Source organism: Pelodiscus sinensis, chromosome 3 (genome assembly GCF_049634645.1).
Source record: "Pelodiscus sinensis isolate JC-2024 chromosome 3, ASM4963464v1, whole genome shotgun sequence".
NCBI classification, from domain to species: domain Eukaryota; kingdom Metazoa; phylum Chordata; order Testudines; family Trionychidae; genus Pelodiscus; species Pelodiscus sinensis.
This window is the reverse complement of record NC_134713.1, coordinates 30,011,790-30,029,051: the sequence shown is the minus strand read 5'-3', so window position 1 is coordinate 30,029,051 and position 17,262 is coordinate 30,011,790. Positions and strand designations below refer to the sequence as shown.

General features: G+C 44.8%; 1 protein-coding gene across 8 annotated transcripts in view; it reads left to right on the top strand.

The window, feature by feature from the left end:
* The first annotated feature begins 446 nt into the window (after positions 1–446).
* RNF144A (ring finger protein 144A) overlaps positions 447–17,262 on the top strand; it is a 112,122-nt gene continuing 95,306 nt past the window's right edge. For 3 of the 8 annotated variants that reach the window (XR_012902532.1, XM_075923535.1, XM_075923528.1), the window contains exon 1: positions 448–815. Coding sequence is in view for 1 of the 8 variants with exons in the window: in XM_075923528.1 (XP_075779643.1) it covers positions 692–815 (124 nt within the window). In the remaining 7 variants the exon portion in view is untranslated. Of the gene's footprint in view, positions 816–845; positions 1,108–1,345; positions 1,402–15,036; positions 16,524–17,262 lie in introns of those variants that run through there. The other 5 variants (XM_075923531.1, XM_075923530.1, XM_075923529.1 and 2 more) reach the window with 4 other exon arrangements.

Here is a 17,262-nt window from a genome sequence, read left to right as displayed (position 1 = left end):
TCTGGACAGCAGCAGGGCCTCTGCTACCCCAGGAGTTGGCTGCCACATGGCCCTGGGGAGAAACCAGTGGGCACCTGCTTGGGCCAACCCCAGGGAGAAACAAGCGGACAGACTGCATGGCCCTGCCCCTGCAGCCCCAAACCTGGGCAATGCCAGGTACCTAGAGTTTCTGGTGCAGCTGTTTGGTGTTTCTATTTCTAGTCAGAGGGTGCAGGAGCACCTCTAGTTCCAGCACCTCTGTTCAGAGAGCCAGAGAAGGGCAGGTTAGGCAGTTTGAAAGTGGGAGACCAGTGTATGCCCACATGACCCCCGCCTTGCTGGCAAAGGGAAACCCTAACAAACGCCTCAGCAGGGCGGCCGCCCGCGCAGGAGCGAGGCTGGGTGCAAGCGTCCAGGATTCTCGCCGGCGGTAGTTGGAGCGCGGGGTCTGCAGAGGGCGCCGATGTGCGGGCGCTGGAAACTCAGCGGCTGCTTCAAAGGCAGCCAGTCAGCGGCTGCAAAAGCATTGAAACCTAATGGCGTCTTTGTGCTTAGATTAGCCGCTCCCCCCACCCCTAGGGAGGGAAGGAAAGCCCCGAGCGGTGCACACTTGTCTGCGCGGCTCTCGGTACTGGGCTCGGAGCAATGCCCGGAGCGCGGCCGCCGCCCTGCCCTAGCTGTTCAGCGTGAGCGGGGGAAGTGTGCATGCTCCATGCAAGCGGCCGCAGGAGCCGCGCAGGCTGCAGGGCGCAGGAGGCGCCCGCTTTGGGGAGGCAGCCGGCGCCGGCACGGAGACTACAGCATCTCTTCCCCGCCGAGGCTGCAGCGGCAGACGGGTAAGCAGGAGAGGGGGCAATATCCCGGGCATCTTTCTACGCTGCAAAGGCGGGGAGGGGGCGTGAACTTGGCGGTGAGGTGCTTAGGCCACTAGCACCTCGTACCCGGCCGCGCGGGGGTGTTGCCGAGAGCTCTGGACCCCCGAGCCGTCCAGGGTGCGGCTGTTAGGCCACTGTGGGCTCAGGCTCCAGCACCGGGATCCGGTCTGTGCCACGCCCGCTGGAGTGAATCGCAGCGAGCCAGGGCGTCTTCGGGCTGTTCCGCGCCACAGCTATCGTGCAGAGGAGAGAGGCAAGAGCGTGTGGCCGCATTTGTGTAGTGTGTGTGTGTGTGTGATTTCACCATTGCGGTCTCCTGCCCCAGTGGTACTGGCGCCCACCCTTCTTTTGACTGGGTTGAATTTGCTGCTACTACCTGGGGTCTTTTATCCAGCCCTCTGTCTCCCGCGGCATCTCTTGCCCCAGTAGTGGGGCGGCGGGGTTCCAAGGGTTGCCCATAGTCCCTTATTTTTCCATCTCTCTACCACAAGATGGGGAGTTGCTGGGTGCTGCTAAATCGAGCAAGAAATACCCCCGGAGAATGAAGGTGAGTGCTGCTTTATCTGGAGGAAGGCTGAGATGGGGGTGCTAAAAGGCTGTTTTAATATTTTTGAATGACAACGTTGGTAACCTTAGACAAGTCCAGCAGAGGGAGGAAGCTGCAGCCAGGCGCTGCTGCCTCTGTTACTTTGGTATCCTGATTCCACTTAGCTTGTTAGCAGGGAAGAGGCAGCCAGACGATCTCTTGGGTTAATCCTTTCAAGGGACAGATTTTGTCTGGAGGGAGGAGGGGGAGGGTAAGGCAAAAGCTGTCAACCTTTGCCCCTGTTTGATTTTGTAGATTGTGGTGATAGAGAGATGTCTGGCTGTGTGGTGGGTGAGGGAGCTAGGGACTTTTTGGGGTATTGGTAGTGACTCCCACCCCTCTCATGTCTTTGTGTTGTGTCCAGCTTTTTGTTATACAGGGAGAAGGTTGTATTTCGCTTCCCCCAACCTCCTGCACCTGTGCATAGTGCAGGTGGGTTATGATGATTAACAATTTGCCTCTTTCTGCTGGTATGGGTGTGGGTGCATGCAGGTTTCTCGTAGGGAGCTGGTGTCCAGGCTTAACAGCCACAGAATGTGCAGAGATGTTTCTAGTTACCATAGAAGAAACAGTGCCTGTGTGGCCATCACTTGAAGGCAATGAAAATCTGGCAAGGTCCCTGCACATTTGAGCTGTGGCTCTCTAATCCTCGCCATGACAGCTCCACTAACTGTGAACTCTGCTCTCTAAACAAAGCCTTATAAAAGGCCTTGCAGGAAACCCATCCTGTTACCAAGGACAGTTAGTGATTGCATGAGGGAGAGCTGGTGGTAGGTTGGGGGATGGAAGAAACCAGACTGCCTAATGTATTGTGCAGTGCATTTCTGTGCCCCTTTTGCCACTGGCCACTCAACTGTGCTTTTTTTCTGGGCTGGGTTGTACCTAGGGCACTGTTAACCATGTTGGTCACTGCAGAGTGTTTCAAATCTGTTTACATAAAGGGCTCTATTTAATTCTACACATACTCCATACAAGTGTGAACAAGCTCCTGTCACTGGTTTGGGCCTTTTTCAAGAGTAATTAAAAATATTGTTTTCTGTTGATTAGCTCTTTCTGTTGTAATACTCTCCCTTTGTACAACAATTCCAAAGAAATACAAAGGTGTTTTGGCTTTTCATTGCAAGAATGGTGGTATGTTAGTTTAAAGATACCAGGACAGTGATACTGACATTAAAATGCTGAGGAAGATTAGACAGGCTACCAAAAAAAGAACCCTATAATAATGGGGGATTTTAATTATCCCCATATTGACTGGGTACATGTCACCTCAGGAAGAGAAGCAGAGATAAAATTTCTCAATGGCTTTACCAGCTGCTACAAGAAGCAGTCATTTCAGGAACCCACAAGGGGAGAGGCAATTCTCTATTTAATCCTGAGCAGAGCTCAGGATCAAGTCCAGGAGATAACCGTTACAGGAACGCTTGGGAACAGTGACCATAAAATAATATTTAACATTCCTGTGGTGGGAAGAACACCTCAGCAGTCCAGCACCCTGGCATTTAATTTCAAAAAGGGGAATTACACAAAAATGAGGAGGTTAAACAGAAATTAAAAGGCACAGTGACTAGAGCCAAATCCCTGCAGGTCACATGGAAACTTTTTAAAGACACCATAATAGAGGCCCAACTTAAATGTACACCCCAAATTAAAAAACATAGTAAGAGACCTAAAAAAGAGTCACCGTGGCTTAACATACCATGTAAAAGAAGCAGTGAGGGACAAAAAGGTATCTTTCAAGAAGTGGAAGTCCAATCCTAGTGAGATAAATAGAAAGGAACAATAAACACTGTCAAATCAAGTGTAAAAATGTAATAAGAAAAGCAAAAAAAGATTTTGAGGAACAGCTAGCCAAAAACCCAAAAAGAAATAGCAAGATGTTTTTAAAGTACATTAGAAGCAGGAAGCCTGCTAAAAAACCACTGGGTCCCCTAGACGATCGAGATATAAAAGGAGCCATTGCGGAGAGACTAAATGATTTCTTTGCTTCAGCCTTAATGGCTGAGGATGTTAGGAAGATTCCCAAATCTGCACCATCCTTTGTGGGTGATGAATCTGAGGAACTGAACTATTATCTGTGGTTTGTAACCTATCCCTTAAATCGGCTTCCGTACCTAATGACTGGAAGGTAGCCAACGTGACACCAATATTTAAAAAGGGCTCTAGAGGCGATCCTGGCAATTACAGACCGGTAAGTCTAACTTCAGTACTGGGCAAATTAGTCGAAACAATAGTAAAGAATAAAATTGTGAAGCATGTAGAAGAACATAATTTGTTGGACAAAAGTCAACATATGGGGTAGGAATAAATGGTAAATTTTCAGAATGGATAGGGGTAACTAGTGGTGTCCCCCAAGGTTCAGTCCTGGGACCAGTCTTGTTCAACTTATTCATAAATGATCTGGAGAAAGGGGTAAGCAGTGAGGTGGTAAAGTTTGCGGATGATACTAAACTGTTTAAGACAGAAGCAGACTGTGAAGAACTTCAAAAAGATCTCACAAACTGAATGATTGGGCAACAAAATGGCAAATGAAATTTAATGCGGATAAGTGTAAAGTAATGCACGTTGGAAAAAATAACCCCAACAGTACAGTATGATGGGGGCTAGTTTGGCTACGACAAATCAGGAAAGAGATCTTGGAGCTATTGTGAATAGATCTCAGAAAACTTCCACAAAGTGTACAGCGGCGGTCAAAAATGCAAATAGGATGTTAGGAATTATTAAAAAGGGATAGAAAATAAGACATAGAATATCTTACTGCCCCTGTATAACTATGGTACGCCCACATCTTGAATACTGTGTACAGCAGATGTGGTTTCCTCACCTCAAAAAAGATATTTTGGCCTTAGAAAATGGCAACAAAAATGATTAGGGGTTTGGAACGGGTCCCATATGAAGAGAAGCTAAAGCAACTGGGACTTTTCAGCTTAGAAAAGAGGAGACTGGGGGGGGGATATGATAGAGGTATATAAAGTCATGAGTGGTGTGGAGAGGGCAGATAAAGAAAAGTTATTAGTTCCCATAATAGAAGAACTAGAGGACACCAAATGAAATTAATGGATAGCAGGTTTAAAACTAATAAAAGAAAGTTCTTCTTCACACAGAGTGTAGTCAACCTGTGGAACTCCTTGCCAGAGGAGGCTGTGAAGGCTAGGACTATAACAGAGTTTAAAGAGACGCTAGATAATTTCATGGAGGTTAGGTCCATAAAAGGCTATTAGCCAGGGGATAGAAATGGTGTCCCTGGCCTCTGTTTGTCAGAGGCTGGAGAAGGATGGCAGGAGACAAATCGCTTGATCATTGTCTTCGGTCCACCCCCTCTGGTGTGCCTGGTGCTGGCCACTGTCGGCAGACAGGATACTGGGCTAGATGGACCTTTGGTCTGACCCAGTACGGCCGTTCTTATGTTCTAAGATCCTCTGGGAAAGGATGGTCTATTTTAGAGGCATTACCAAACTACAACAGCTATTTTGAAAGAGTAAATGAGGCAAAATGCCACACTTGATATAGCTCAGAGACTAACTAAAATCCTCATCAAACTCCATACTTGTTAACACTGGTATCTTCTGTGATATGATGTTTAGAGATGAACTAAGTAATTTCAGAAAAATTCTGTATTTTAAAGTAAGGGAACCACCTATTACTGAATAGGGGTGAGGGATAGCTCAGTGGTTTGAGCATTGGCCTGCTAAACCCAGCATTGTGAGTTCAATCCTTGTGCCCCGGGCCTCATACACCATTGGGGGGGGGGGGTGTCTTAGAACCCAATCCCACCTACCCCAAACAAGTTCTGTCCAGTTCCAAGAAACCAGCAACCAGCCACAGATCCCTGGTCAATTTACCCTCTGGATCTTACCCACAAATCACACTGAGCCAATCCTTTAGCATCTAACATCTAAAGGTTTATTATTACAATAAAGAAAAGAAAAGCATGAGAGTAAGGTTGTTGAAGGAATAATACATTATTACAATAAAGAAAAGAAAAGCATGAGAGTAAGGTTGTTGAAGGAATAATACATTACATACATCAAATTCCCAGTTCTCAATGCAAGCTCTAGCAGAGATGTTACAGCTGCTGACTTAAGAGTCCTTGTTGCACATCCTAGAATCAGGATGGGTCCACAGTTCTTTCCGGCTCTTCAATCCCTGCACTGCTGCCTCTAGGATGAAGTGCTGAGCTGAAGACCCCTAATGGAGTCGACCACATGGACCTTTATACAGCCTTCCCGGCCTTTTCTTGGCTGCAGCAGGTCACCTTGCTAGTGGCCTATGTCTGTCTTCTCTGCTGGCAGCCCTCAGGAGTCCGCCCTCATTCCTTAGGTGTGTCCTTGGCCCACTGAGTGCCATTGTCCCACAGGGCCTCGCTAATTAGCATGTCTATAGGCCGGGCTCTGCCCCAATGCTCAACCACATGCAGGGCAATATTCAGTATCCACACAAAGTACATGCTTATAATTTCACACACAGGCATTATACAATCACATGAACAGCTTACATAGGAGTAGCAGACTGTAAGCTTCTATTCAACACCTCGCATGGCCCCCTTTTATACCATTTTTGGGGCCAACACCCCCACCTATGGGTGCAGCAGTGATCTGGCTACTTCCCTCAAATTTGGTAACATGACACCTGGTGTCTCACTTTTTTGGCAGACTAGATTCTCCATCCTTCCTGAGTGTGATTGCTTACCAGCACCACATATGTATGGCTGGTAAAGGTAGTTAATGCGTTTATCTGAGGCTTGCTGCTTAATTGAGGTAAAAGTAAACTGGTGCATCCCAGTGCAGTGCTCCGGCAAGAAGCCGTCTGGCTGGGGAACTCGACTGCAGTGGGAAGAACAGGGCACTCCCAGCCTGGGTTCCAGGGCTTCCTGCAGGCTGATGCACTAAGCAGCAGGCATCCAGGCATGTTAAAGGGGCTGGCTGGGGGTGTGCCCCTTCCTCTCTTGGACGGTTCCAACCCTGAGCTGCTCTCTTCCCCTTTCCCGCCTCCCCCCATTTCAGGAGCAAGCGGCTGCAGCCACACACACAAGTTGCTCTTCTCCTCCTTCCCTGGATTAATAGGGAGCAAAGAGAAAGTGCACCTTGTGCTGCGTTTCTCTCCCTCCCGTCTGCCCAGGGGAGGGCAGAGGAGAAATCCATGCTGGCTATGTGATAGATGAGGCAAGAGAAGAAATACAACAGGGACCTAGTATGTGAAGCTGCAGTCCTCCCTTCTGAAATGATACCCTAGCCCCATTTTCCCCAACACTTCAACCTTCTTTCCAGAGCCCTAACTCTGAACCCCCTCTCGCATTCCCCGTCCTCTGCCCTGAGCTCCTCTCCCTCAAGCTCCTTCTGACTCCTGGTACCCCCACCTCCTGCCCTGAATCCCCTACACTCCACCCCACAATTAAATTTCTTACAGGCATTGTCATATCACACCCTCTTTCCCTGAGATCTCTCTCCCCCGCCCCTCCCCCCCATTGTGCAACATGACAGTACCTGTAAGAAACTTAAGTTAATTTCAACCCCTGGTTTAGTGCAGTCAAGAGACCTATTGCTAAAGCCCTGCTACAGAGACAATACAGGAGCTGGACAGGGATCAGAGCTCACTCTTTGCATCCCAGTGCAGTGCTCTGGCAAGAAGTTACAACCAAGTATGTAAGTTACTTTGCATATACAGGCAGTCCCCGGGTTACGTACAAGATAGGGACTGTAGGTTTGTTCTTAAGTTGAATCTGTATGTAAGTCGGAACTGGCGTCCAGATTCAGCCGCTGCTGAAACTGACCGCCAGTTCTGACTTACATACAGATTCAACTTAAGAACCCCAAGCGTCCCCAAGTCAGCTGCTGCTGAAACTGATCAGCAGCTGATTCCAGGAAGCCTGGGGCAGAGCAACTCTGCCTCGGGCTTCCTGTAGTCAGCGCTGGTCAGTTTCAGCAGCGGCTGACTTGGGGACGCCTGGGGCAGAGCAGCTGGGGTGCTGCTGGGTTGCTCCAGTAGCACCGCTCCTCGCTCCTTGGTGCTACTGATTCAGGCGTCCTGATTCAGCCACTGCTGAAACTGACCAGCAGCGGCTGAATCAGGATCTGGGGCAGAGCAGCTGGGGTGCTGCCGGGTTGGTCCAGTAGTGCCCAGAGCGCGCTGCAGGACCAATCGGCAGCGCCCCAGCTGCTCTGCCCCAGGGTCCACAACAAAAGCCTGGTCTGCTGGGGGGGGCACACTAGCTGCGCCCCCCCCCCCCAGCAGACCAGGGACACGGGGAGCAGAGCCGCAGAGGCAGCGGGGTGCCGCGCCTCTGAGGCTTTGCTCTGGCAAAGTCTCAGAGGCGCGGGAGGAACCCGCCGCGGCTGCGGCTTCGCACCCGGTGCCTGTGGTCTGCTGGGGACCATCTCCAGCAGACCAGGGGCACTGGGACTGAAGCCGCAGCAGCGGCGGGTTCCCGCACTTCTGAGGCTTTGCCAGAGCAAAGCCTCAGAAGCGCGGGAACCGCCGCTGCTGCGGCTTTGCTCCCGGTGTCTGTGATCTGCTGGGGACCGTCTCCAGCAGACCAGGGGCACCGGGAGCAGCTTACGAACGGGGCTTTCTCGCCCCGGAGCTCGCAGGCAGCAATCCGCCACCTCGACCTCCGGGGCGAGAGAGCCCCGTTCATAAGTGCGGATCCGACATAAGTCGGATCCGCGTAAGTCACGGACTGCCTGTATTGAGAGAGGATGAAACTCTCCACCTTGCCTAAGTCTTGCCTACAGATTTTATAGCACTGTAAATATGACAGTTTAGAAATGGATGTTAACACAGTGTAGTCCTTTAATATGAATTCAGTTTTACAGGTATAAGTATGCTTATGCCAGTATACTACATGCAAATAGGCTAAATGATACCTTCAGATGGGGCTTGTGAAAGGATTGTTTTCTAAAATGCTTTTAATCAGTTTCCACTACCTCTTCCTGAGAGAGTCAGTGCCCCAGCAATTGTATTTTCTCCATGTCTTCCACCCACCTTGTATTAAGAGTTACACTCACCTAGTCAGAGGCATGATACAGTGCCATGTAACTTGAAGCAGTTCAACTCAGCTTGAATTTTTAGTCCTTATTACCAACATCTAAGAGCTTACATTCAATCTACACATTAAGAAATAATGCAAGAAGCCTTTCTCAAATAAATTAGAATGGTAATTCTAATGTGGTAATTTTCTTTTAGTTTTCACCTTTGGTGATTGTTCTGAGTGTAGAAAAAGAAGCTAATTACTCAGCGAAACTGTAATCTGAATGCTGTATCATTCAGAGTGATGATCCAAAAATAGAGGGAAAGAATGTGGCTGTTTTTCCACCTGTCTATATTGTGACAGAGGGTACAGTATTAACCTTTCCCCAACCTCTTGTCTTTGCTGATGGTGTTTGTAATAGTGTTTTCTGAGACCCAGACAGAATTTTCCTAGCAGCTGAAGGTTAGTCCCTGAATCTGGGCCATGGATCTACCTAGCATTCTTTTTCTACTCATGAATTCAGTTATATTTCCCTATTTTATCCTGTGTATTTATTTGCACAAACAAGTTAGTCTGTGGTTGAAAGCTAATTTTCTCCTTTCTTTATTTTTAACATTAATTTGGATCTAAATGAAGGAAGAAGATGCTAAAGCATTCATGCATTTCCAGTCACATATCCAGAGCATTCTGGGTAAACTCCCTTGGCTACGTCTACACTGGCCCCTTTTCCGGAAGGGGCATGTTAATTTCACCTATCGTAGTAGGGAAATCCGCGGGGGATTTAAATATCCCCCGCGGCATTTAAATAAAAATGTCCGCCGCTTTTTTCCGGCTTTTAAAAAAGCCGGAAAAGAGCGTCTACACTGGCCCCGATCCCCCGGAAAAAGCGCCCTTTTCCGGAGGCTCTTATTCCTACTTCAAAGTACTTTGAAGTACTTTGAAGTAGGAATAAGAGCCTCCGGAAAAATGTCCGCCGCTTTTTTCCGGCTTTTAAAAAAGCCGGAAAAGAGCGTCTACACTGGCCCCGATCCTCCGGAAAAAGCGCCCTTTTCCGGAGGCTCTTATTCCTACTTCAAAGTACTTCAAAGTACTTTGAAGTAGGAATAAGAGCCTCCGGAAAAGGGCGCTTTTTCCGGAGGATCGGGGCCAGTGTAGACGCTCTTTTCCGGCTTTTTTTAAAAGCCGGAAAAAAGCGGCGGACATTTTTATTTAAATGCCGCGGGGGATATTTAAATCCCCCGCGGATTTCCCTACTACGATAGGTGAAATTAACATGCCCCTTCCGGAAAAGGGGCCAGTGTAGACGAGCCCCCTGACCTTTTTTGGATTTGTTTGGATTGCTGATGTAGGGCCATATCTTATTCTAACTTAACCTCCGTTATCCAGCTGACTTAATGGGTATAGATGAGGAATGGAAGGCATAGCACAAATCTGAGGAATGCCATAATGGATATCTTGTTTAATTAGAGGGAGGGCAAGTGATTTGTATTTAACTGCTCTTAACCTTTCCTTGTAAATCAGTCTCTCCAACTTGCTTACCATGTTTGTTCCTGTTCTCTGATCTCCCAAACATTTGTTAATATCTCCTCCTAAGATGCCCAGAAATCCCAGGAGTAGTCTTTCTTCCATATTCTAACTTGAAATATTAGGTTATGGTCAAGGATACAATTCTGTCATGGAAATGACAGATTCCATGACTTTGGGGATCTCCATGACTTCTGTGGCAGGGCTGGAGCAGCAGTGGTCAGCCTCTGTTGCGGGAACATTGGCAAGGCTGGAGCAGTAACAAACTCCTAGCAATGCTCTCTGTGTCTTCTCCTCTACCCCCATGTATTTTTAGTAAAAATCAGTGACAAGTCACAAAGGCTTCTGTGAATTTTTGTTTCTCATGATCTGTTCCTAACTTTTACTAATGACACTTGTGTGACAGATTCTTAACCTAATTTATGGTTGTACCAGCCATGGGGAGGCAGTGACTGGGTGCGTTCTGTCTTTGGGAGGCAGAGAGAGTGAGACTGCCCCTGTGGGTGTTGACATACTGGACAAACACAGGAGAGGAAAGGTGGCCAGGTGGGGTAGGATGTTCACTTATCTCTTGAAACATCTGGGTTCATTTCCATACTTTGCCACAGGCTACCTGTGTGACCTTGAGGAGGTGCATAAAGACTTGAGTGATTTCATTTTCCCCATCTGTAAATTGGGGATAATAATACTTCCCTAGATCACTGGCCTGTTGTGAGGATAAATGCATTAAAAACTGTAAGGCACTGAGTTATTACACTAATGAAGACATGTAAAAATTTCTTCTCCCTTGAGAGAGTGGCATGTGTTGCACTGGACAATCAGTAATGTGGAAGGGTCATCATGACTAGTGTCCCAACCGTCTGTACTCCTTTTGCTGTATAATACTAGTGGAGATGCTGTGGATCTATCTTTTTTTGACATGGGGAGAACGGGTTTCTGGGTGCTCCCATGCTGGTGCTCCAGGGAGGTGCTCATTGCTGTCTGTCTTTTGACCTGTCAAGAGCAACCAAAATCTGGCCCAAATAATTTTGCTATTACTTACTATCTTGCTGCTATTAAAGTATTAGGTATAGCTATCTCTTCTTCCCTTTTTATGGACTTGGATCTCCACTGCCGTGCACCTTATTAAATCACTTAAACCTGTGCAAGAGGGGAGTAAGACTCTATACCAAACCAAAACATGCATGTGACATCTCCTTGCACAGGTTTAAATGGCTGAGAATCCTCCTTTCAAGTTTCAGTAAAATTTTCTAAGCTCTTAATAGTCAAAGAAAACTTCTAGTTCCTTTTGTTCTTGCATGTTCTCTTTTAGCTCAATAATAACCCAACTTTGAGTCTCCGTCTTTAGTTTCAATATGACATTCTATTTAAAACCAACTCATTGGAAGACTAGTTTCTTAGGAATCAGCAAAGCAGTATAACTGTAGTGTACATTTAAATGTCTAACTAAAATTGAGTTATGACAAAGCCTCAGAAGACATGTAAGTTTCAAGAGCGTGATCTTCTTAGCAAATTGTCAGTTGGTGCTAAATATTTTCCCTAGTCATGTAGCATTTCCATTAACTCCTCAAATAGTTGAAGATTTGAATGAAGCTTAACATTTCAGGTTGGTGTTCACTATCTTTTGATTTAGGCTAACTTCTGTTTAAACATTATTTTATTGCTTGATATTTCTTCTTATAGTTGCTAATAGCATATGGATTCTCCAGGGTGGCTCTTGTCACCCATAAAGTATTGTTTTTGCTTAGTCTCTTTGTATGCTGCCTCAGTATTAGCCTCCAAACCAGCATAGAGCTGCTTTCTTTGCCTTTGTCTTGGCTTGTGGTCATTGTGTCACGTTGACCCATTTCCTGTCATTTAGTAAGGAAGAGGAAGAGGCAAACTCTTGTGTAGTGCCGTTTCTCTTACAGGCAAAGCTGCTATTGGTTGCAGTTTTGAAGGGCAGAGAAGTAAGAGGATCATTTCGTATCTCTTCTTTTCTCCCTTCCTCTGAATTTCTTTGTATTGCCTCCTTTGAGTTCCTGTGTTGGGCTGACCCTTTCTTCCAGCCAAAGAAGGCTGGATGTCTCTGTCTGGATTCAGCTAATTCCACTTTGGATCTGTTTAAAGAGGAGTGAGAGTGTTTCATATTGACAGAACGGCAATAACATTTAAAAATTAATTAGTGAGATGGGAGAGTGGACTTGTGGAAGAAAAGTAATTTGAGACTATGCATCTGTATTTTTTGCAGATGGAGTGATCTATAGCTAACATTTAAGTCCATATGCTCTCCTGAATGTTAGGGAATTGCTTGGTTTATTTGTGCATGATGCACTTGTCCGGTAGTAGTAATATCGATAGCATCAAGTGATTATATTGCCTTATTCATATTTATGCCACATATTACTATGTGTTTTAGCTGAGTTCGATAGGTATAGATCTTTTGGTGACTGAGTAAATTTTTGCTTTTGTTTTTTTTTTCTAACATTTATCTTTATGGTCAAAACAGGTTTCAGGAGGTACACTTAGGATATGTCTAGACTGCTGTCACGTTCTTTTGAAATTAAATCGAAAGAATGCAGGGGGGTTTTCAACAGCGGTAAACCTCATGTTACGAGGAAGAACACCTTTTTTTGGAAAGATCTCTTTTGGAAAAAAGGCGTTCTTGAACGCAAACAGGGCAAACTGTAGTTTCCTAGCCCAGCGTCCAGACACGCAGGCAGCAGCCCTGAACTAGCAGACAAAGCAGAGCTGACCATGTGGTGACTGGTCTCATCTAGGGAGCTGGAAGGCTAACTCAGCCTGGCTGGGGAAGTTTCCCAGTAAACTCTACAAACTGGAAATCAGGAGAAAGGAAAAGCCCAGCTGAGAGATGTTGTTTTTGGGTCCCTAGAGGCCAGTTCTCAGGGGGAACCCTGCATGCAGTCCTGGGGCTTACCATCTCCCCACAAAGCCAGTCCTACCCTTGCCCTGGCTGGCTCCAGACTCAACCCCCCCAAAAATTGGCTTCTTCCCTTTCCTGAACCCCTTGGGAGGGGCATCTCACTCCCTATGGGTATGTCTACACTTGCTCCCCGGTTCGAGCTAGGGATGCAAATGTAGCCGACTGAAATTGCAAATGAAGCGGGGATTTAAATATCCTGCGCTTCATTAGCATAATCTCGCCCACGCATTATTCCGCTCAACAGCGGATTCAAACCAGGAAGTGTGCTCCGGGACACGTTAGTGCAAACCAAGGGGTTTGATTCAAACTAATGCGTACCGGAGCGTACTTCCTGGTTCGAATCCGCTGTTGAGCTAATGAAGTGCGGGATATTTAAATCCCCACTTCATTCGCAATTTCAGTCGGCTACATTTGCATCCCTAGCTCGAACTGGGGAGCAAGTGTAGATGTACCCTATTGGTTGCCAGGCAGACTCTGAGTTTGCCTCGGCTCCCCCTCCCTACCAGGGACAGTGTGCCTTTCCCTGAACTGCCAGCGGACGGAGACCCAGGAATCTAGGTAATCTCCTTGGAGGTTACACAAGAAAATCAGTTTTCTATTTAGTGTTGGGCTCTTAATAAACCTGAGATGGATGTTCTGCATGTTCCATGATTGGAATCCTTGCAACGCCGCTGATACTAGTTCAACTCTACAGCAGTCAGGGAGAGGAATGACAAAATCAGAAGCATTTTCAAAATCTATTCAAGCAAGAAAATGTCAAGGGCTGATTTAATTATATTAAGCATGTTCAAATATTGATTCTTTGGAAGGGAAAAACAAAGACAGGAAAACCACTGTTCATTACGATTTCTTAGTGCTAGGTGTGTCACAGGCTAAGGGGAAAAATCATTTGTCGCTAAGTGCTTCGCTATTGCTCAAAATAAAGTAAAACCTGTTCTAAGTGCCATCGGTCCTTTTCCTGGAATTTTTAAAAGGCTTTTTTTTTCCATTTGCACCCATGAGAATGTGGGGAGCGCTAACAATTGTTACATTCGAGGAAAAACTACTAATTCTATCCTCTGGTATATCACATTATGGCAGTAGTGTGTTTCTCTACTCCCAATATGCACAAGCCCAGGTTCACCTAATTTGAGAGATTAAAGTTCATTAATCCATTAAACAATCTTTAAACTTTTTTGTACTTGTTAAATTGTTGTCCTTGCCTTAAAGATATTTTTGAAATGTAAAAGGTCCATTTCTGATCTGATAAAAAGCATAAGACAGCTGTAACTTTGCTGTTGTTTCACTTGCTGTCAGAGTAAACTTTTTCAGGCAATGCTGGGAGATACTGAGCAAGGATTTAGAGAGGCAGAGGGTGGATGGAATTTTCAAAAATGTTCTTGGTCAATTAAAATGAGCTCCCATTCAAATCAACTGGAATTTTACCTTTGATTTGCATAGGAGCAGATCTATAGACTAAATTGTTTACCCATCAAGGTTGTTCCCCACTCTGGCACTTGGAGTGCAGAAGGTGGGGATCTGCAAGAGATCTTACAATACCTAGCCACTGAAAGCTTCTGCTTTAAAAAAAACTCGCCAGGGTCACAGGTTCCCTGACCTTGGGTAGAATGAGGCCATCCACCCAGATGCAAAAACCTCTTGAAAGCCTGGAAGATGCACTTGGAAACTTCTCCCTGTAGGGTAATCCAAGACTTCTAATCCTCCATTAAGAGTGTGTTTGAAAACAAACTATAATTGCTCAATAGCTAACCTTCAGTTTTAGGTACACAGACACAGAACTTCCTGCCTTCTAGGACACAGGAATCAGATTATAGTTTTAGAAAAAGAGATTTTTATTATCAAAACAAAGAAGATATATTTGGTAAAGCATACCAGGTTGCTAGGTGCTAGAGCAACTAAAAAAACTGCAAAAGTAATTAAAGTACAGAATTGCTTCTCTGGGATTCAGTTACAGTGTACGGGGAGGTTTTTAAAGCAGCACAGAGAAAAAAGCAGAGAGAGAATAACCTGATCATGTCTGTCTAAACATTCCCTGTTCTACTTACTTCTCTTGTTCCAAAATTTAGGTTTCCTTTTCTTAGACGTAGATCTTGCTGGGAATTCCATGCCTTATTCCTGCTCAGTCCATTTCTCTTTCCAGCTCCTTTCTACTCACACAAAGGAGACTGAAACAGGGAAAATTTGTTTCCTTTCAAAAATCTCTCATTCTTTTTCCATTAGCTCTCCTGGCTCCCTACCAACACTTAATGGATACCCACTATTCTGGGTTTAACCCTTTACAGGAAACTTTTAACTAACTGAATGCTGGGATGTCTAGAAAAGGGTAATACCCCACCCATCCATCGCAATATGATGCTGCTCAATTTTACTTTCCCTTGTGTTCTGTGCATACATGTGAGCTTGTAAAACATGCTTCTGAACACAGTTTAGGTATAGGAGGGAAAATGAAGCCATACTCACTCTCTACATCTAGTGGGTTTTATTTGTTTTGTTTTTTGGGGGTTGTAATGGAAAAAGCAATTAAATGTTCTATATCTCTGTACTGAGGGCTGCGGAGGAGGAAACTTCCAGTTAGATGAACGTGTTCTGGATGCAGAACAGTCAGTCATCTTTAGAATGAATTCCAAAATTAAATTATTAAATAACCGATTAAAGTACTTTTAGATGGCCATCTTGTTTCACAAATCATGTCATTAAATTAAGGAAACCCAACTTTTTTGTTTGTCTGGATATTAATTTACTGCAAAGACAGATTTGCAAGAGCCACCACCACCAAGGAATGATTTTTATGGTTGCAGTTTACATATGAAAACTATCTTCTCAAACTGAATGCAAACACGCACTGTAAAATTAAGCAACCAATCCTATGACGTATCTTTAAAAATAATGCTGTTGGCTGACTATGAAAATGGCAAGTAGTTTGTATGGGAAACGAGCTGCTGGCAATTGCTCTGCACTTTAATTAACACTCTTATCTATACTCTGTGCTCCCTTTTATTCAGTAAAATGCTCAGGATACATTAACCTTACTCAGTACTGAGCAAAGGCTGCAGCAGTTGTGTTGATAAATGAGTGAAACGTTTGTTTCAGTTTACTGTAGTTTTGTATGGAGATTCTATTTTGGAGTCACGAGTCCTGGCGCTACAATATGCCAAGTAAGAGGTATCTTCCCCCCGCCCCCTTCCACGATTTATAAGCATGTTGCATCGCCCAAAAATATACTTTGTGAGCGGGCTTTTGCCCTTTCCATAGATAGTAATATGTCCTGCACTTAAAAAGTGAAGACATGGAAAAAAGGGTTAATGGTGTGAAGTTTAGATCATTTTGCTGAGAGCAGCAATGCCACAACATTGCAATTTAAGGGCTCATTGACCACAGGGAACTTCTAGTTCCACTTTTATACTGGCAATATAAATAAAGCCTGACCCTTATTTTCTAGCCTTTTATACTCTGTTGATCCAAATTCCTGGACTGGTTGGCTCTTTCTCAAAGGATCCCCGTGACTGACAAAGACAAGATTGCATTATCTGTCTTGAAAACATTTGGCCTGTGCTCAGACAAACTCAGTTTCTAATCAATGAAACTGTTCTTTTATAAGAATGTTATGCAGTTGGGAGCTAGAAGAAGGTTTTTAATTATGGGGTTTACAGTAGTGACTGTTTGAAAATGCTGGTGAGTTAAACTTTTATAAAGATTCAAAAATATATAGATCAGATTACATTAGAGAAAAAAAATCTGATGGATTTTGAATTAAGGTGTTTTTAAAATTAAAGGGTCTATCTCCTCTACCAAAATGAGCAGACGATGATTACCAAATATATTTTCCAAAGTATAGTCCAAAGTATGTGAGGGGGATTTGGATTTGCTTGTTGTAATTTGGCTAGCTGAAAAATACAATTACATGTTGATGTTTAAAGTGCATTGTTTTAGCTTATGGTTTTTGCATCTTCAGAAAAGCCTCCCTGACTATATATGTCTGCACAGTTTAAAAATGTTGTACAATAAATGCATCCTTATCTTCAAGTAGCTCTAATGTGTACTCACATAAGAAATTAGGGAAGTTGGTAAAGTTAATTTCCTTTTAATGATAGACACACACATGTACATATTTTGAAGACTCTGCTGTTGATATATTACACAACAGTAGTGTACCCAGTCAGCTAAAAGCTTCAAGTTGCAAATGGTTGTCAGTGCAGCCTAAGACTTTTACTGCCTTCTCGAATAAGTAATGAAATGTACTATTTATCAACATTTGTTGTTTGTTAAAAGATCACCTCGTAATTAAGTTTAAAATTAAAAAATTAGTCAACCAAATACATCCCTGTTTGCAGAAAATAGATCCCATTTTTGGGTTCTTCATCTCCCCCAGCCCTGTAATTAGCTCCTTCCAACTCTGCTGTCTGTGTCATCT